The following is a 21,704-nucleotide window of genomic DNA, read 5'->3' on the forward strand; positions in this document are numbered from 1 at the left end:
TCAGATAAACTAGTAGGATTAAAATTGATAGGGGTCACAGTGTTACTGGCTTGCTATATACTCCTGGAAGGAAAGTGAATTAAGCAATGCTAATATAAACCACACTCAAATCAATATGATGATAAAATTATACTTGAACTAAACCACGTGTAGATTCAACTTTTTTAATACTGTTGAATCTACCCATCCTCCAAGGAGTCTTTATGACTTCGTTGCTTGCCAAATTCTGCTATTGTGTAAAGACAAGCCCTAAGGAGTGTGGTGGCTGTGGGTTTTATTTCTCTCTCTCTCTCTTTTTTTTTTTTTTATCCAACAGGATCTTGCATTTAACTCTTGTGTTTGTTCATTCCAGTGTATATTGTTCTGCTTAAGTCTAGATGACCTTTTTTATATGTGGGTGTGTGCTGGTTTTAACTGTGCTCTGAGCTATATGGCTGCTTTACTGTGACAGTGAGCTCTAGCTAGTACAGTGTGCATCTCAGCTGACTAGGCTGGAGTCAGCCCAGGACAAACACAGCTACTGGAGCTGGATTATATTTAAATAATTATTTAGTAAGTGGACGCACAAAATTGCTCCCATGTATTACTGACTGCATGGCTTATATTTCTTTCTTCGCATTCAAGATTAATTGTTTAATCACGTAACTGCATGAATATCTTTACAGCCAAATACCTAAAATTTATGAATACTTAGACTTCTAACATGTTAAAATTCTTTGCACCCAAAACAAAATCTCAGGATGAAGACATTCATCTTCCTTAATGTCCAGTGTTGAATAAAAAGTCTCTACCTCTGATTGTAGAGCATTATAATCTTAATATAATCTTAATATAATCTGATATCTTGAACATGAGTGCTGATACTACTGTTGTGCATATCTTAAAGTAAGCTACTGAAAGCTGCATTTCCTATTTAATACTGTGGGGGTATATTTAAATCCGACCCATGTTTGCCTTACTGCAGAAGGTTTGGTTGCTTACTTTCATGTTTATACAAGTCAGGATGCAAGTCGTATTCACCACTATACATCTATGGTCTATCCCCAATCCATGTTATGGTCTTAGTATACTGAGATTGGGGTGAGACAAAACTGATGTCATGGATATGTGATAAGATGATCACTTCATCTAGTGATATTCACAGTGCAGTTACTGTACTACTCCCCTACAAGATAATTTGTACAAGCACTTTTCTGATTTCACAGACTCCAGTTCCTCCCTGGGAKTTGTTTTCCAATGCCTGTGATGATTTACATAAGCACAGAAATTGTGATAAAGGAAACAAATTGAGAAGCTATTTCCGATGTGGAAAAAGTCACTGATGGGTTTACAGAGGGTGTGATCTTTGTTACTTAAATATTAATGGTTTTTACTCATGCTTCTCACTAAACTCTTCACTTAAGCATGCTGACAGTTGCTTGAAAATTTGCTAATTATTATCTGCTGTTAAATCATGAAGTCACCTTTGAAGTCAGGAGCATCCATTTTACGTATGATTCCTAATTACTTTAGAGAGTGTTTTTTGTTTCCTTCTGGCAAAATAGCCCCAGTAAACAATTATAAAGTAGTCTATTTATGAGTAGGAAAAATAAGATAAAGAAACTTAAAAATCAATGCTAGTAATAATCTGGAGCATGTGTGTGTTAAGGTCCCAGTTCTGCTTCTAGTGAAATCAAAGGCCAGTCAAGTGCCAGTTCACTTTTAAGCACTGGTAGGAGGACAGGGGGGAGTCTGGTTGCAGACTGAGGTTAGATCAGACTCTGTTTGAACCCAGCCGTGCTTAGGCATGCGAAAAGCTGGATGACATGTGCTTCCATATCCTGGGGGAAGGAGGAATACTTACCTTTCTTCAAAGAGAAAACACTTGTTTATTTGGCAAAGGCAAACTTCCAATGAAGTTCGTGATAACAATTTACCTGGTAGCACCTGAAGAGTTGCATTTGAATTTATAAAGCACCTTAAGGGAAATGGTGATTCCAAAGATGTTTTTAGGCAAGTGAATAGGTCTTGCCCTGCTTGTCCTATTAAAATAAATTGACTTTCCCTTCTTTGTGGGAAGTAGGACAAAGGAGCCAGCAGGTGTGGGTTTTGTTTGTTGTTTTTAATACATACATACAGACTGTAATTCTTTAAGTGTGGACTCTTACAAAACATCAGTACGCTTCCCTGAACACATCACATCAGCTTTATTTTATGTTTTAACAAACAGCTCATATCACACTTTTCCAGTAACATGTATGTTCCCATATGTGTCCAGACCTTTCTAAAGGTGAAGCTTCTGCACAGACTTTCTGCTCCGACTGTTCAGCTTACAGGCAGCATCTTGTGAAAAGAGTGACATGCCCAAATGACACCTCTGCAGGGTTGCCGTGGTCTGCTCTACCCTGGGGAAGAGTGGACGAGCAGCCCGACAGTCGCACAGCTAACTTTTCTAGCTGGGGCTCTGAATTAAGAACTGAAGTGGGGGTGGGGGGAACAAGTGCTTTTTTCCACAGACGTTTCTGAGAACTGGGCAAGGCGTGCGTTTGCCTTGCTCCTCGAAGGCCGAGGCTTGAGCGGATGCTTCTGTTCTGTGTGTGCTGTAACCACCGTGTAAGTGCCTGCGCCCGAGCAGGCCCTGCACCTTCGCAGGCCAGGCTGGCCGACCTGGCCCGGGACCTCTCTTGGCCTCTAGTAAACACCAGCAGCAAAAAAATGCCATTTAAGTGTGCTTGGAGACTGTCAGCGAAAGCACCACTACTGCATGATTACTGAGCTTACTTAATAAAAAGCACCAAGGCAGCATTGAAAGTATATTAATACTTTTTTACTGTTTTTTTTAAAAGTCACTCGGTCAATATGGTAAACCAGATAGATAGTTCTTTCAAGTAACTGAATTAAGACAGAATGACTAATGTTTAAAATGTATTTTCCCCAGCCCCAAAACAAAGTACAGCCTTCTAAACAGTTTGTTTGGGTACAAAGTAAGCTCACCTCACAAAAATCCAATAAATGACTTTATTAAATATATTCTTTTCCTCTAAAATATAAATATTCACTATACTCTTATAAATGTGGAGTAGGTCCATATTTCATGTGTCTATCCCATCCAAATATGAATCAGTCCAAAATCTGAAAATGAAGAAATAGCATCTGTAATTATATTTTTTCTATAAATATATATAATATGAACTTTCTTTGCAAACTGTTTAGTTATTCACTTATACTTCATATAGTACTGAGCACCTTAGATTACATACTGTGTAATTTAAATGTTTGTACTAATATAGGAATTTGTAGTATTTACAATGCACGTACATGTTAAGTATAACATTCCAGTGATTTTTTAAGTGTTAAAGGAATAAGGAGATAGTGCAGTACAATCTACATATGTATTTAACCTACCCCACAGTATGTAAGTTCTCACTTTTACTTCTGGAACGTTTATAGGAATCTGGGTGCAAATTTTTAAGTTATACTTTGGAACATCAATAAAATACTTTGCACACTTGCCCTGAAACACACTTTTTAAAAACTGCACACAGCACTTCACAACGGGATCTTTGAGTCTGTGCTCAGAGCCCTGCTCCCACAACGTACCGACTGCTTGCGGCTGCTTGTCCCAGAGGCTTCCAAAGCAAAGGACACCCAAATAACTGCTACGGCAGGTTGTGTGAATGGCAGCGAGAGCTGCGCGTGAAATGTACGTTTTGGAAATTATTGGCAAGTTATGTAATGTGTCTCCTAACTTGTGAATTTACGCTAGGAATCCAATTTTAACTGCAAGTACCGTGACAGTAAAAAAAATGGAAGTTTCCAGATCCATAAATCACCTTTCTGACTCTTTTTTTGACTGCAGGGAGGTGCTGGGAGTGGGGCTGCTACTCCAAATGTCAACTTAGCTACTGTCCTAAAATGATTATCATCTTCAGCATTTGTGACTTCAGCCTATCATCTTAAATTTTTAATTAGTTTTTATGATCRAGATACCTATGACACCAGAAATTAATTCCTACAATGTGAATAAACAGTATGACTTACTATTAACTCTCAAGACTTAGCTTAAAAACAACACGGAACCATACTGTGTTTTTAATTTTCTTTGCCAGCCAAGTGACATTAACTTCAAACTTATTGGCTTTCTCAAGTATGAAAGCGTTGCACTATTACAAGTGACCTTCTATCAACTTCTGATTTATTACTTCCTATACCGTTCCTGTCCTTCCAAGTGTGAATTTAGGGCAAAACTTTAAAAGCAACCAAAGAAAACACTACATGCAGCAGTGCTGCGTACAACCTAAGAGCAATATCAATGCAATCCATATTCTGTTTCTCTTTCTTCCTACCCAACCACGTTAGGCCAATTTAGGATTTCCAGGTGCAGCTTGTGCGTATCATCTTCAATGGTGAAGGCAGTTTCCAGTGCTCCTGCCTTGCTGCCCCCTTTGTCCCCACTGTGACGGTGAACCAGGCTGACTTAGTGATTCCTGTGTTTTGACTTCAAACAAAAAAGCGTGGTGCACAACAGCAAATAGTCAGTTATGGGTACAGGGGTCAACATCTTAAACAAGTTTTACCAGCAAGGTATGCAGCTAGAATCACACCCGAATGCACTTAAAATTAACTTAAGCTAAAAAAAAAATCAAGTCTGTCTTAATGAGTTCCTTAATGTAGCTGATTTAGCAGCAGGAAAAAGGTCTAAGCTCCAAGTCGCTCTCACAGGTGCAGTTTCATATTAAGGCTTTTCTGGCAGTAAAGCTTGTGTTCCTGCCTCTGTGCTTTTCCTCAGTGTTGTGGAGCTGCTTGAGTAACTTTTCTGTTCTAATTTAAAAAACTTTAAAAAACAAGTCTTCCTCATTCCCCAGATTTGTTCTTCAATCAAGATCATTTGATTGACAGCTAAATCTACAAGCAGAATCAGCAGAGCTGATGAAGTGGGGTGGGGTAGGAGGACAGGGAGCTCTTAGCCTGACTTTCTCTTGGAAAACGCTGGAGTGGAAATGTGCTGTCACAAGCTTAAGTCACGTTTCAAAACGATTCAGCTAGCTTTTAACTGAGCCTGGGATCCTGGGTAGCTGAAGCTCAAAGTCATTTGAACCCTTCTGGAAAGGGACTATGAAAAATATGTCCTGTGTGCTCATTAATGAAGGATGCGCCCACCCTACCCCGTTGTGCTCTGTTCTCAGCGACAGCCTGGCTCTCAGTACATTCCTACAGCTGTTGTTTCAGGTTCACCTCTAGGAACATGCACAAGATGCCCTATCATTTAATTTGAAAGTGCCACTCAGCAGGGACCTCTCCCCCCCCCCCCCAGCTCTTCACTGACCACCTCTGTATTGCTTTAGAGCATCCTATGCAAAGATGCGTACTTGCATGCTCTGCTGGGTGTTCAAGCAACAGGTTCTGATCCCCCTGCCGCCAAGAAAAATTGATTTAAATGGTGCACAGGTTAGAACAGAAAAAAAAAATACATGAGTTTTTGGTGGTGGGACAATCTTATTTATAGAACTTCTCAAGCAACCTTGATCTTGCATTACAACCAAGTGCCCACTCTTATCTGCTTAGCCCTTTACTTATTCTATATAAACAAATACATTGAAATAGGCACAATTTATGATTCTGAAACTTTTACACATATAGTAAGTACTATACTCTTCTGCTGTCCAGTATGGGATTTAAAAATCCCGTTATTTACAATGAAATCCACTGTTTTCCTTTTCACGTCATCTCTTTAGCTGATCAAAATGAAAGCTGGGCCCTGGAGATTGCCAGAAATTACCAAGGCTCAGTACTGAACTCCAGTCTCGTGTACACTGCTAGCTGTTACAGGTTTCTAATGGTGACTGTACTTCCGATTAGCATGGTTGCTCCGTTTTTCTTAGAGGAAACAGGTGTATCCCACTTATGCCACCAATCCGAGTCTTGTAATCTTAGCTGACAGGAAGGAATGAATGATGAACACAATTGGCTTTGGACAGGAATGAAGGTCCAGTTGCTGAAATTGCAAAAGAGATCAGGTTGAGAATGATTCAATTAGATTACAGCTCAAATAAGCAATCATCTACTGAGTGTTTACTTGATTAACTGCTGTCCGGAATTTTCAATAGACTTTTATTAATAACAACCCTTTATCACAGCTGTCATATTGTCTCTTATTTGCAAACAGCTGTAAATATTTAAGCAACTGAAAGTAAGTAATAAGCATGTTGAGAGCCCATGAGATCCTTGAGTCTCGGGGCTTGCATTCCCCTGGGCGAGCAGCAGGACACTAGGGGTCGGACACTGCATGCACTTTTCCAAGGAGTTCAACCCCCTACATCTTTGCAAGCTCTGCTTGAGAACAAGAACAGTTGTGGGACTGCTGTGTCCACCACCCAGTTCTCATGCTTTTCCTTATGTATCTGCTTTTGGTCATTGTTAAAGACAAGATATTGAACCTTTATCTTATTCAACATGGTTGCTCCTGGGTTCACACAGCTGCAGGGAGCGAGACTGAACTGAGATTTTTTTCTTTTTCCTCCCCATGGCCACAGTCCAACCTCACCATGTGCTTGCTAAGTGTGAGAGCCTTGTCAGTGTGGGCAGTAGATTCAAGAGTAGGATAACATCCAAACAAACCAGATTTGTCTTTCATCAATCATATATCAATTTTATCAAGAGCTAACAAATTCCATTCAGAAGCACACTGACAGCCTGCACAATAAGCAGTTTGTAAAGTGCATGTTACCAGGGGTGAAGTGAAGAATTAAGCACCAGTGTGCTCAGAAACTGCTGAAAATTTTGGCAGGAAAGACCATGTTTGCATGCAGAGTTTATGGTATGTAATCTGCTCATAGGAAAAGCATCTTCTTTTTAGGCATTGTGACAGCTAACTTAGAGACCTATGGAGACAGTTTGCACTACATCTGTAGTCCTCAATTTTTTTCAACAACTAGCTGATCAGAAGTGTTTAAAACATAGTTTGTTCCTTTAACAGATAAAGTGCATATGACTAGGCTGGAATTATTATATCTCATTTGTAAGTATTTTGTCCTTCTACTCACAAAAATTTTAAAGTGCTGTGGATAAGTGTAACAATTCTAACATCTGGCCATGCAGGGATACAATTTGTTCTAAAATATAAGAAATCTTTCATCCCTCCTTGCATGATTTCACCATTTCATCTTTACTTTCAGTTTGTCTCTTTTTAAAGTCAGCTCACCACCAGGCACTAGGAAGCATAGCATCTAAATGTTGGTAGTGGAATCCATACTGGCCAGCTGTTATTAGCACTTTTCCACCTTACAACCTTAAGGCCCACCGAAGAGACAGTAATTTGCATCCCTCTTGCTAAACGCAGTACTTACAATTTCTCCATCCTTTCCTCCAAAGTCTAAATAAAGCATCCTAATCCCATCATCTGAGGACATTTTTAGTTTTTCGTAGGGATATTGTGCAATTGTCTTAGAGAAGGCACCATCTTGTGGTTCAGTTGTAAGAGAGAATCCATGTTCGTAATGGATGGTCAAACGGCACTCCTGGCTTTTATATGTGCAAGCTGAACAAGAAAACAAAATTTAGAATGTAACATTCTTAAAAGCAACAAATTACATTTGGCTGCAGTACCACACGTTAATGCTGATATCTGTTTTTACTGTAATAGTGAGAGTGGTGCCTTCCTGCGGTATATACATCCAGGTGCTGATGCAAAAACGATCTGATGACATTTAAGAAGATTCAGCAAGGCATTTCCTCCTTCCAAACCTTGACAAAGTCACAGCCACTCTTCTTGCTAAGTGTGACGTAGCCACAATCAATAAACATGTCACACAAAGCCTGACAAAAATTAGAAGCTGTAAAGAGTATCCCTAAAGAATTTTGACAAAGATGAAGACACTCTTGAGTCCTCATTAGTGTCACGGTAATTGAAAAAAGGCCCAGATAATTGTATATAATAGCTATTGCAGCAGAAAGTCTGCATCTCTCCCTTAGCTCAGAAACACAGAACTTGATCCAAATTAAGAAACAGAAGAGTTTAGGTGCGCACATCACAAATTCTCTTTTCCCCTTTACATCTGAACTCCTTTGATAACTAAGGTTTTTATCTAAAAGTTTCCCCGAAAGCTGTAGTATTCCTCATATTCCCAGCAGCGCCTCTGCTCCGGCAGAGCTGAGCAGGCTGGTGACTCTTACACAACCAAGCCAAGGATGCAGAAATTAAGCACTCATTTTTTTAATCATCTCCTCTCAAGGGCTCAGGCTGGTAGCCTGTCTCAGCGCGTGCCTGACAGCACCCATCTGTCCGCCTTCTGCACACCACGCAGCAGCAGCAGCTGCCACTTCCATTTCAGCCATGGAGAGAGAAGACAGCAGGGTTCAAATACTGATTTCCAGTTAGTGCTCCATATAAAATACCTTTATCCTTTTCAGGAGAGTGATGTCAAGAACAACCCAACCGACTGGCCCAAGCACACAGCAACTGAATCACGGGCCCTCGTTCACTCTTTGCGACCTTGGTAACCTGAGCTTAGTTTCTGGATGGTGGCATAGCTCACCAGAAGAAATGGCAAGGGCCCACAGCTACACGATCGCTTACACGCTGGGACACAGACGTAAGCATGACGCTGCCAAGAAGGGATCAAGCACTACCTTCAGCACTGTGTTAAAAGAAAGGGCTGACGCCCTCCTGCTGCTTTTTGAAAGGAAAGGCCAAGGCATCAACATCAGGGGAGGGCGCTGGGCTCAAGGAGAGAGACCTGCTCTTGAGCTGGTGCCCCACTAATCATCGGGGTTGGCTTCAGCTTCATTCAGAGGCACTTGTAAATGAACCCGAGCTCCCAACAAGGTGGAAGGCTGGGCAGCTAACGGCCAGGCATGCCCGCGCTCGGGGACGCACATGAAGTCTTCACAGAGCCAGCTCTGGCCTTACTGTGGAGCAGGTTCATCATTTGGCTCTCAGTCATACATTTTTAGGCTGAGTGGAGATACAGCTCAATTTTAACAGCCCAAACAACCAGACAGCTAGTGAGGGAAGGACTCACAAATCGTATTGTCGTGATGGGCCCAGAAGAGGGCAGAGGGGAAGAGTGGACCGAGGAGCAGAAAGGGGGAATTCAGCCAGATGCTCAAGCCCAGCAGCGCTGCCAGATGAGGCACTTAAGAGAAAGGTGCAACCTCAAAGCACTAGAGCTGTTCCAGTGTAATAGCTGGGTTAATAAATGGGGAATTACGCCAGAGTATCTGCAGCTGATTACTTTTATTTCAGTCAATTTTGCATGTAGGAAGCACTGAGGACTGACACTGGCACTGGTGTTCAGTGACTCCCGGCTGTATCTTGAGAGGGAAATGACTAGGTGTCAGGATGCGGCTATGATACTGGTTTGTATTTCTTCACTCTTTTGAAGTGTGCAGATCTGGGTGAATAATTGAACAACTCACACTTGTGAACACACAGTATATATGGCCTGTCCTCCTCTGCCTCTTCCTTTTGCAGGAAAAACTCCCACCAGTCTCTCAGGTTTCTTGGGTCTCACAAAAATGCTCTTTTCTGTAGGTTTCTGGAAAACAGCAGGCAGCTGCTCCTTTCTACACCTGACAAGCACTTCTCAGCGACACACAGTCCTACACAGCCACACAGGGCTGGTGACAAACGTGTGTCTGAAACAGTGTGAGGAAAACAAGATGAAAAATCAGAATGACAGCAATGGTGGCCTAGTTTTATGGCACTGGCCAGAGATGCCATACAAGCTGGAGCTGGGTGGGAAAGCAAGGAAACAATATTTTCAGCACACAGAACCTCAATTTGTACATTTTTGAAATGAACCCTCTCTAGCAGAAATGACTTGAACTTCCCAGGACTGTGGACTAATGACTAGTAACCTTCGGCCTGTATAATAGAGCAGGCATGAGGACAAAACCCAAGGAGCATGTGTGAAGGGACACTCCACATGTTACTCACATGTTGTGATTTCTGTGATAAGCTCTGCAGAATTGTGACAGCCCTGTACAACGCTCCTTGTCCACAGTGAGAGGTCTCTGCTAGTCTCTGTCCGGAAAAGGTGGGTTTCGATCCCTTGCCTTGTACCAGTACGGGTTGCGAAAGACAAATCCACCCCAGACTGCGGTGAGCCTTTTCCGGGGCCAGAATGGACCAACCTGAAATTGGATTTGAAAATACATTAATGAATAATAACACCGACACAAGCTGGTAGTTCGAGCTGTTGGTAGTCTTACATATAGCAGTTGGGTGCAATGAAGGTAATTTAGTGCTGGTCGGATTTGCTGGAGCAATTTCTGCAGTGAATTAAGGCTTCACTTTATCCATACAAGGGGCAGAATAAGCAGCAGTGCAAGTGCCCACTGCACTGTCAGATCCTACGATGGCAACAGGCAACTCGGACCCAAACGCTGGCTCAGAGAAGGTAGCTGAATCCCATCCTTCAGCGTCAAACTGCATTCGCCATAAAGCTCAAGCATCTGCAGGCAACCTCTACAATAAATGCTGTCAGATAAAGTAACAATTCCCATAAAGTAACAAGTTCTGTAAAATATGCAGATGCCAAGTACCATCTTGTGTATACTTTGCCTAACGTAACTGTAAAATGCAAAATGCTGCAGCTATTTGTAATCCTGAAATTCTCTCACATATTGCTGCCATTAATTTTTTTTTTTTTTTTTGCCTGGCATGAACAATTGATTTCCTGTGACCAAGAAAGGTTTGTTCATCTGGGCAAACACTAATCGCAGGAAAGGTTTTTTAGAGATAAAATCAACACCACATAATATTTCATTTCTCTTTTAAGATAATCCATTCTTTTTTCCTATGGAAATGTGGGACAGTAAATACAGAAGCCACTCAGGGACATCACCCTGGTTCCACTGGAAAGAGTAATGCAGAGGAGCTTTTCACCTTTGAGATCTAGGTACTTCACCTCAGAGGGAGTCACAAAATGAAACCAGGGAAATTCTTCTATAAATCTTATTTCTGTTTCATGTCTCCTGCCTATGGAAAAACACATCTCCTGTGTCTTTCCGTAGGCAAACCATATACTTTACATGAGACTATAAAACAAATATGTAACATGGTAGTAGAACACACTCTAAAGCATGAAACATTTGATTATGCTAATTATCTACTGAATACTAATTCACCCTTAAATTATTTTTTTCCATTGGGAAGAATAGCTGCCTTTTGGCTGCCATGACAGAAGTTCGTCATCAGAGATGTTTTAATAGGAAGAAGAGAAAAAAAGGAAAAAAACCTGCAGAACTTCAGCTTTTCAGATATTGAGACACTAACCATAGGGCATCTGAAATTTTCTAAAATTCCCTGGCAGTCCATGCTGATATTTGGGAGATGTTTGGAGAAGTTCTTGGGTACAAGGTCTGTGAAAGAAAGGGCAGACTAAACTGTTGGTGGGTACAGTGGAAGTAGGTCATTTTGCATCAGCTGCAAATCTGTTCTTCACAATCCAAAAAAATAATACGGGATATGGCGTCATGGTATCCCAAACACTCCAAATAAGCTAACCATGGTAAAGAAAAAGCAATGTAACCACTGTAACACAGCACCCGTGTGGCTGTGCTTCTCCCAGGACTTGAAGTCCTCTCCCCCAAACTAGCTTAGACCTCTCTGTACAGCACTTCATTGGGCCAAACAGATGCCCCCCTCTTTGGTACCCGCCTGTAAGGTTTGCTATGTTTGTTCATGCCTAGGTACGTGGTAACTTTCTGTGATTTTTTTTGCAAATTTGGTGATTAACGTAGGAGACCAGGAACTAAAATTTCCTGTGTTTATTTCTGCTGCTTTCAAAAAAACCCTGGCTTCATGCTCTATCACCAATTGCACTGGCATTCCTGGTTTAACAGTGTATGAATGGAATGAAGATGTATTTTACAAATTAAAGTATGTTGAACACATCCAGCATGAACCTTGTTTCTTGCCTGCCTCCTCAGTCACAATATTATCCCCTCAATATCAAAAATTCAATCTCATTATTTAAAAATCCTCTTCTATCATACAGCTCCAGATCATGTTCTGAAAAGTCAGGCAGTTAAACATGAACTAGACAAATACGCAGCAGAATATTTGATAATATTTGTGTATCAACTATCAGCACTAATGTGTCTGGGTACAAGTCAAAGGATTCCCAAGCTTTAGTAAATTCACATTCCCCTGAACTGTTTAATTTACATAAAAGTTCTTTTCTCCTGAAGGACATACAGATACTTTAAAAGGCAAAAAAAATAGCCCTCTTGACTTCACAGGCAGCTTCCTCAGGCACGTGCCACCCGTCGCTCTGAACGCAAAGGAGCTCGCGTGACTGGCGCACCCTGCGCAGAACAGCCATAAAGGCAAGGCAGAACAGCGTTGTTAATATTCAACCGCGGTGGCGGTCCCTGAAGGTTGCACAGATGTTTCCAGGTTTATGAAATATCTCTGCAAGAGCACAGGAGCCCCAAGTGCTTTTTCCCTGGAGCCTGCAAGAGCCGCCAGAGGGCAGGAGAATGTCGCTAATGAAGAAGTGCGTTTGTGCAGCATTTAGGTAACAGGCAGTGCCTGTAAAACGCAACTTTTTGCATGCTCCGGAGAGCCATGAATACACTCCTGATCTTCTCTAGTTTCTCCCTTGTCTCTCTATGTTTTGGGGAGCTTTTGGGCATCATTCTTCATAAATGCCTAACAGCGAGAAGCATGTGGCACAACTCAAAGTGTTGGTGTGGAGTGAGACTTGCTGGGAGCCGCTTTTCATCCTAATACAATGAAAGGAGTTTCAAGCATTTGCTGCAACACCAAAAAATCTAACGGCCTCTTCGAGAAGGACAGTGAAACCAGCCCTGACATTCAAAGCAAGTGCTCAGCTGCTCATTTTAGATTTATCTCAGAGGAGGCTGTGACACAAGTTCATCAGCATTCAGGCAGCTCTGCCCAGTAGAAAGCCACTATAATCTGACCTTTCTTACACTGAAATCGCTCCTTATCCCTGACTTAGCATTTGAAACCTGTTCTAGAGCAGCTGTACTCTTTGGAAACCTTTGCACACTCAGCTTCTCCTTCGAGCTCTGCCCTGGAGGTAACCGCACTCCCAGACCATGGAGGAATGGCAGAAACCCTGCGCACCACGTTACGGACCTACATGGTAGTCCTTGGCGACAGAAATACTCTGCCTCTCTACGTGTTTGCACAGATGATGAATCGGTACCCAAACTCCACTCCCAGCTTTCCACCCAGGGCCCTGGTCGCTACCTCGCAATACAGCTGCAGGACAGCCGGACAGGTTTAAAGCAGTATTCCTGTAGCTGGTCTGCTGCATATTCAGAAAGTCATACAACAGCAATTGGTGAATATTTGCAACAACGGATGAGTCAGAATTACCTCGATAACAAGAACAGACAACCCAGTGCTTACAATTACCAAATGGTTGCACTTCATATTGGCATTAAATATTTAACAGCTCGAATGCTCTTTGGAGACAGCCCTCAACTTTGCACAAAAGCAACTTAGAGATACCTCATCTTCAGACTGCAGCATGTGGTGCTTTCTTTCATATCTGGCATGATAGATAATGCAATTTGTACTAGTGTTCTTGAATTTTACTGCACTGCATAAACATTCAAGATGTAATTATTTAAGCCCCATTCCCATGCTATAGGGAGACACTGTTATTCTTACTTCAGGCATAAGGAAAAACTGAAACAGAGATTATGACAAAAAGGTCCCTGGAGTCAGGGCTACGAGTCAATTGCTGTGCCTCCCAGTGTAGAGATTTAAAGGAACAACTTAAATCTCCTGATCTCAGTTTTATTTGAGCTATTGCTTATATTCCACACAAAGGTGGGAAAGACTGGCTGGAAAATATTTTTAGGTCTTAATAGCATCCATAGGTTGAAGGCAAGCTGATCAAAAAAAGAGGGCACGTTGAAATTCTGCTGTTAAAAAACACTGTAGGAAGACTGCAACCCTTCTACCACTTTCCAATTTTCTCTGCTCATTAAGTCTTGGGTAGATTAAGCATGACTCTGTACAGTATCTGGCACAGAAGTTTTCCAGTTTCAGCAGCTTTTCAAATATGCATTAGCTAAGCAAAAATGTTTTCCCAAGGACTCATAAAAATGTGAAAGATGGGAGCAGCCAGGATTACAACATGTGGTTTGCAAGCTTTCCAGGTGAAAAGTTCTAAATTGCACTGATCAACGCACAAGGGGGATTAAAAAATATGTCACGAGAAGGGTAATCACTGACTGAGTACCAGCACAGCAGGCGATACCAACAGCAAAGCGTGTGTATTTTTTTGGTATAACTATTTAGTCTGGCACATCCTAAAATTAGTAGCCTGCAGGGTTTTAATCAAAATGACCTGAAACAGTAAGTGTGATGATTTAGGGAATCCATCAGTTTATATATCCTGTTCACCTTGGGGATTCATTATTTATCTGTATGTACCAGACTGCAAATTCCATTCCAAATGTCATGTTTGGTCCATCTGTTGTCTTTGCACCTGCATGTCAAATTCATGGTGATATTAATAAAAAATCATAGAAACGTGCTGGAAAGGTTCGCAAGAGGTCATCCGGTGCATCCCCCTTCCCAGAGCCAGGCTGACTGTACCAATGACACTCCTGACAGTGTCACCTTTCCCTTAAAGTCCCCCGGAGAAGAAGATCACACACCTTTGCCAGACGATTTCATCCAGTACCCCACCTGACTACTGAGTTTCCCCCAGTACCTGCCCTGAATGTCCCCTGCCACAAATGCATCCCATTATGTCCTATTTTATCCACAGTGGACCTGGAGGACAACACATGCCCCTGTTCTCCTTGTGTCTTATCTTTTGCATAATTGAAAACTATTCCCCGGACTTCTCTAGATTAAACAATTCAAGTTTCTTAAATATCCCCCCATTGATAGTTTTTGAGTCTTATCAATTGTATTGCTTTCCTCTGGACCTTCTACAAGTAGTTGGCATCTTTTTGGAAGTGCAATGCCTCACATGAACGTGTTGTATCAACTGAGGTCCTACTAGTGCTGTGTAGGCAGGTTAGATTACTACATCCGTCCCACAGGCAATACTTATGTTATAGTCCAAGATGATTGCTTTCATTTTCCCTTCTCAACAACATTAACACTGTTGATTTATGCTATTTCACCATAATGCCCAGATGCCTTCCAGCAGATCTACTTTGCCTGCCATTCTCCACCCAAAACCAATGTAGCTGATTATTCCTGAGTGCCGAACTTTGCATTTGTCCTTACTGCACTTCATCCCATGTGTTTTTACAGGCCATTTTTCAAACCTGTAAAGACCCTTCAGCAGTCCGACACCAGTGTCAAGCAATTTCTCGTTCCCTTGCAGCTTGAAGGCTGATGCTCCTCAATTCACACAGAAATCCTGTTCAACACAGAGATAACTATCCCCTCAGGGCAAACCAGTCTGCTATCAAATCTGTAGTCAGGAGAAAAAGTAACTAAGCAGCCGGCCACCTAAGAAGGAGGTTATTTGGTAAGGTTAATCAGTGGTCACTGACAAAGGGGGCTGGCAATGCCCACCAAAGGGCTGCTTTTGCACATTCAGATGTGTGGGCAGGAAGGGGAAGGGTACACAGGCTGGGGACCCTGAACCAAGCTGCAGCTGATAAGAAGAATAAACAGGTTGAGAAAGACACAGGTGTTTCCGAGCAATGTGTACCTGCCTGCCCACAGCGGAGTGGTAAAGCAGGCGTGTGCGGTCTGTTCAGGAAAGGAGCTCCCGCAGCTTGTGTAGGATCCCTTGAGCCATGTGCAACACCACACATGTGCGGTAGGCAGGAACCATGTATTTTCACAGTCTTCATTTTCTAAAGGTGAGGAGCACCCTGCTCCTGGCAGGAGGATGATCCACCCCAGGCTTATCAGAAACGCCACTCCTAATTACCCACTTACCTTCCTCCTCACTGCCTGGATCAGCCTAAAAAGCCCTTAGGAAGGAAAGGTTCCCCAATGAAATAACTGGCAGTTTCTTTAAGTGACAATACCGTATTGCCCAACAATGTCTGCAGTTACTGTCATTTATCCCTCCTGACACGCTATGTTTCCCAACATGCCTAAGCCGCATTTTCTAAAGGCACTTATGTCCCAGCACAAGATGTACTGCACTCCAGCCGAGCTGAGCTAAGCCTGGAGATGTACTGCTTTGCCACGGCAAAGCCAGGTAAAGTGACTTTGTTGAACTGCCTTTTACGGCAAGCTAAAATTAGTTAAATTACCTCACACTTGAGACAGGCTAGAGGGTATTCAGACTGTTATCAGCAATCACAGTGGTTCAGCTGACAGGACGCTCTGTACGTTAGGACATCGCAACCTCCCGGTGTGTCGGAGCTGTGGTTATCAGAGGCAGGATCCCCCGTCACTTAAAAGAGCAGGACTTTGGTCCGTTTACAAATAACACCCTGAAGCGGTGGGGAGGAGTTGCATCACCTTCTGCTGGGGGGGCTCCACTAAAGGCAGCAAAGTTTATTTTGGGGGCAGAAGGAATGTGGCCAGATAACTGACACTCTATAAAACAGGGTGAGAAACTCATAAAGAAATAAAAGAAAGATTTTGGCTTTGAAACTCTCTTTTGGAGCACAACCGGTACTGCAGGCAAAGCAGTGCATGGAGGGCTCAAGGGGCTGCCCCGGACCTCCTGGGCACAGCAAGGACAGCGGTGCCAAGTGCTTCCTGGCCCRGCCCCCAGTCTCCATGGGCCTATGGTTATGATTACTCCCACCTGAGGCAGCCTGGCCTGGCTGCCCCTCCTGGTTCAGCCAAAAACTGCCATCTTCTGCGCAGCTCGCAGCATGCAACACCACCTGCCAGCAGTAATCATACACCGGCTGCGGCGCCGTTCCCTTGGCAAGGATTTTCATTTTCCCTCTGTGCATCACRCTCAGTTGGCTGTAGGAACACCAATATCCATGGAGCCCTCCTACGATGGACGCAAGGACTGCTGATACACAGTCCCCATCTCCTGAAGCCCTGAACACAGGCAGCTCCCAGCGTTACTTCTCTTCATGAGAGATTCCTCATCCCAGAGCCAAGTCTCCAGATACTCAACCAAAGAGGAGCAAAGGTCACAGAGAAACATCCCCCTCTAGTTAAAAACTCAGAGTCAGCTTCCACCTGGCACTGACGCTATCCAGAGCTCACTCCCCACTGGGTCAAAAACACTGGCCAGCCTTCCTGTAGCGAGGATGTTGCAATAGGAACCGCAATAAATCGCTGATGAGGACACTGGCCCAGTCCCCCAGAGGCCAGATTACCGCGCTGTGAGGCAATGCTACGTGCTATTCATCACGGGGCAGGCACCGTGTCAAGGCCTAGTGATGTGTGGTCAGCACATCCGGGCACAGACTCGTGCTGCAACACCTCACCCAAGTGTTCAGGAGGAATTCTTGCACTGGGTTTGTCAACCCTCACCGCCACCACCCACGGCAGGCTGAAAGCTTGCCAGTGTCCTGTAAAGCACAGGACAGTCTCCTTATTTTATGCTAATGCAGGGTAAGCCAGAACACGGCTTCTTGGGACRTCTGAAAGCTCTATCATGGGTAGGTAGATTGGGACAAAAGTATTAGCACAATTTACCAAGTTTAACTTTAATTGAATGATTTACCAGCAAAGTTTCAGCTCATTTGGGAAGAGAATAAAGAGAGGGAGAACAAAAATTAACTAATGAGAGTGCAGTAAGAGAGCCACTACTTTTGGCCACGTGTTCCCAGGCCTTCCGAATGAGAACCCATTGAAAATAGTACAATAGACGCCTGTAGGAAGGCCAAAACAATGAAACAGCAGCTCTTTCTCAAGCCCTTTGACCATATTGGCAGAAAAATGTGATTAAGATGCACATCAAGAACCACAGACCGTTTTCAGCCTATAAAGACAACCATGGGAAAGCTCTCTCTGGATTAATGTTGATGGATACCTTCGAAATAGTGTAGATGATAGACAGATTCAAGAATGTGTCTTCCGAGCTCACCATTTTAAGCTAAAACAGCCAGATACTAGCTGCTTAGAGTAGGAACATAAGATGTGCTGAAATTAAGTGTCTTCGTCTTACGTACAAGCCTCCAGAAGCCCCAGCCACAGGTGGTGTACTGCACTTGGTGTAGTAATTTCATATCAGCAGGAGTATACCAGTACGTTAAACTTGGGGTAATTATTTCATAGTTTTCAGCCTGGAAAAGTAGCTCTGTTCTGAATGTATCTGCCAAGCTCTCAGGTCTGCACAAAGAGATAGAAATCTCATGAGATCAAGCTCTCAGCTTTTTAAGCACTTCTGCTTCTGGACCTGGGCCAAACTACCACATTCATAATCTTTCTGGTGTGATTTTGGCAATTAGTCTTGGCCAGAATTTGAAACTTGGGGGAAGTGAGGATGAACAGTTAAGCTGAACACATCAGCCCATTTAAGAAGAATCTAGTTCTTAAACCATGACATTGCAAGTGAGATACATGGCTATGCACCAGCTATTTCTGATCTCAGCTGATTCAGCCATTCCCAGAGCTCTTGAAGTGGCTATGACAAAAAGGCAAAGGTACCTGGTTGCTAGCAGGGGGTAGGTGTGCAGAGGGTTGAACCAAGCTTCCTTCATTCGCGGCATGCTCTCATATATTAAAAGGTCTTTCTCAGTCAAGACAACTAGCACTGGCTTCCAGTGCTTCTCGTTGTCTCCTGGCACCTGAAAAAGAGTAAAGTTTCAGTGAAACAGCAAGAGACAAAACTAGCACCCTGCAAAGCCTGCCAACATGATCACGTTCGGTCCTGGGCAAGATCATGAACAAACAAGAGTTTCACTCCTTTGATTTTCTGACTTCTACTGCCTGAATTTATAACCAGATGCATCAGAAATGGAGCAAGGAAATCTGCTGCTCACATGAGCACTACCATTTCCAAGCCTCCTTGCAGCCTTCGCTCACTACAGGCTGTTCCATAAATGCAGTAGTGGAAGAAAACAGTGACAGAGCTGGCTGTTACTTAGCTATGGTATGTATGAAAGAACCTAGGAAAGAATCTCTGCCTTCAACGTGTATTTATAATGTGTAGCACTCACGTGTAGCTTTCAGATAAACCTGAGTGCTGGACACTGCTGCTGCTGTTTTTAGCTTTGTGACCCAAAAAAGCTACATCAGCACTAATGAAGAAGAGTGTCAGGTAGTAAAAAATTGTGTGTTTGGGAGCAGGTGGGTTTGCTTTTTTCCTCAGCAGCTCATGTTTTCATTGCTCCTCTTTCCTTCACACCATTCTTGCTTCCCAACAGCTTTACAAGTGCCAGTTTGAAAAAAAAMCCAAACTAAAGCCAGGATCGATCTGTAGCATTGATCAGATCTCCTCAGAATTAACAGACTTTGCACCTACTTGCATCTGCAGAGGATGTCTAAAACCTGGGACATCTACTAGTTGGAGAATCCAGATGTGGAATTATATTTTGCAGTTTAGGCATGTTGTAGTTCACATGGCTACACAATCACATTTACAGGCATTAAGCATGGACCTTGATTTTTATTACTGTACTCTGGCAGCATGGAAAAGACTAAAAATAGATGGGAATATGAAAGGGTCTTAGTTTCAAGTAAGAATGAAGATCTTGGCTATCACAGACAAGTTCATCATTTTACTTTTGGTCCACAGAAAGAAAAAGAAACCACATTATGCAATAACAGTCTCATGGCCATGATTTCAAACTGGTATTAAATGGAATTAATTGGGTATTAAATGGAATTAAACAAATTCTGAGATTCATCAGAGAATCTGGTTGTGTACATGACTCCTTAATTGAAACCTTCACCAAAACACACTATCTACCTATGTGTTATGGGCGACGCCAGCCTGTTTGCCATGGATGTGTTTGCCATCCCTGGTAGAGAAAAATCCAGAAGGGATCAATCAGAAGCATCCCTACATTTAACAATAAAAAATTTAAGGGTCAAGCAAAGATCGGCCCAGGCTGGGAATGGCACAGCTGGGAACCATGATTCAGGTCCTTAAGCATGATGTGCCTGAAGTGATGAATTCAAACTGAGAACCACATTTGAAACTCTGGCATTTTATACCAAGACAGGGTTCAATACATTTCTAAACTTTTAAGGAAATTCAAGCCTGTAGTAAGAAAGTTTCACACCAGAACAGCAGCACCCAAAGCAGTCTTAAACTTAAGCATAAGATTTTTGGCTTGGACTATTTTTAAAAGATATTTTTCCTTCCCAATTAAGCTTTTCCAATAATCATGTTTCTGTTTACATCATTATTTTTTCATTGGTTGCACATACCTATATGTTAATAAGATAAAAAAGCAACTTAAACTGATAAAAGGTTCATCTGTTTAATGTTTTCAGGAGCATCAATATGCACAATTTTCTTGTGGTGAGTTTCTTGATATGCAACCTCTCATTTTCAAAAAGAGCAGAGTAGAGCAGCAGCTTAATTAACCCACCTATTAATAGAGTCCAGCAAGAATGCAAAATCCAAAGTTTTCACAGACCCCACGTACCACCCAAGCATTCATCATCAGCGCAAAGCGTCCGTGACTGGTTAATACCACAGTTATTAACTACAATCAATACCACAGTTCTTAGCATGGGGATAGAAAAGTAAATGTTACAGTAATCTTAACAATTAATTTTTGTGCACCTGCCTTTGTTCTATAAATATAGGGGTTTTAAGTACATATTTTTTCAGATTTTTAAAAAAGAAAATAATAGAATATAAACACAAAGTCTATCACAGGATGAAAAAGCAGGATCTTTAGATCCACAGTTGAGTGGAATAAGCAGGCACAGTGTGGGGCTATTTTTCTGTTCTGTGACCACGAGCAATGTAATGACAACGGGAAGCTGTTCACAGCTTTTCTGCAGGACTACACACACTGCATTGTACTTTCAAGCAAACGCTCTGTTATTAGGTGGCTGGGTAGCCTGCTGCTGCTCCAAAAACTTTGGGGAACACTGTTCCCTGTAAACCAACCATGAGGAAGGGAATAAAATCCATTTTGCCAGTTGCTCACACAACTATTTGCGGGAGAGCAAAACATGCCAGAGCCAGGATTCCTCGCTGGGAAAAGAGCGGAGTCCAGCACGTGCAACCCAGCCAGCTGAGCCCACGGCTTTCCTCGCTCCCAAATAGCGACGGGACCATGGAGAAGACATTCCTCGGTCCTAACGTACTACTGCGGGCTTTTTCCCGGCTCTGCCTGAGGTGACCTGATGCAACCTCTCCTATTTGCAAGATGCATACTGGGGAGAGGGTTGGGGGAGAGGGACGACAGTGTTTGCCTGCAGGCTGCTAGGAAGCCTCACCTAGGAAAAAGGGCTCTGCGATACACACACTTTTAATCGCATTTTTTAAACCCTTGCCTGGATGATAGCTGTCTAATCGGTGAGGAATGCTGGTGTAAGCAATCCTGCTTCTATTTCAAACCTGAAGAAGGATCTGTGTGCCTGAAAGCTTGCCTGTTTTTTCCAGCTGTAACAGCTGATCTAATAAAAGATACTGCCTTTCCATAAAAACCTTGAATTGCATTACTATTCACCGATTTCAGCAGGTTTGGGATCATGCCATAACAGTTCATGCAGTGCTGTTTCACAGCCAGTCGGCACTTGGCTAAGGTGTCAAAGAGGACATACTGTCCCAAAAATGATAATAGCAAATTCTACAAAGCAAGAACAGGGTCTGCAAATCCAGAGTTAGCCTATGTGGCACATCTTGAACGAATTAGTAGAGGAAATTAATCTGGAT

General features: G+C 42.7%; 1 protein-coding gene across 1 annotated transcript in view; it reads right to left on the reverse strand.

Moving 5' to 3' along the window:
* Positions 1-5,275: 5,275 nt before the first annotated feature.
* Positions 5,276-21,704, reverse strand: part of SNTB1 (syntrophin beta 1) — a 118,649-nt gene continuing 102,220 nt past the window's right edge. The window contains exons 4-7 of the mRNA XM_026055680.1: positions 18,512-18,651; positions 9,917-10,113; positions 7,326-7,516; positions 5,276-5,974 (exon numbers count right to left, since the gene is read on the reverse strand). Coding sequence (XP_025911465.1) covers positions 5,882-5,974; positions 7,326-7,516; positions 9,917-10,113; positions 18,512-18,651 — 621 coding nt within the window. The 3' untranslated portion in view covers positions 5,276-5,881. The remainder of the gene's footprint in view (positions 5,975-7,325; positions 7,517-9,916; positions 10,114-18,511; positions 18,652-21,704) is intronic.

This window comes from Apteryx rowi, unplaced genomic scaffold (genome assembly GCF_003343035.1).
Source record: "Apteryx rowi isolate R43461 unplaced genomic scaffold, aptRow1 scaffold_125, whole genome shotgun sequence".
Classification (NCBI taxonomy): domain Eukaryota; kingdom Metazoa; phylum Chordata; class Aves; order Apterygiformes; family Apterygidae; genus Apteryx; species Apteryx rowi.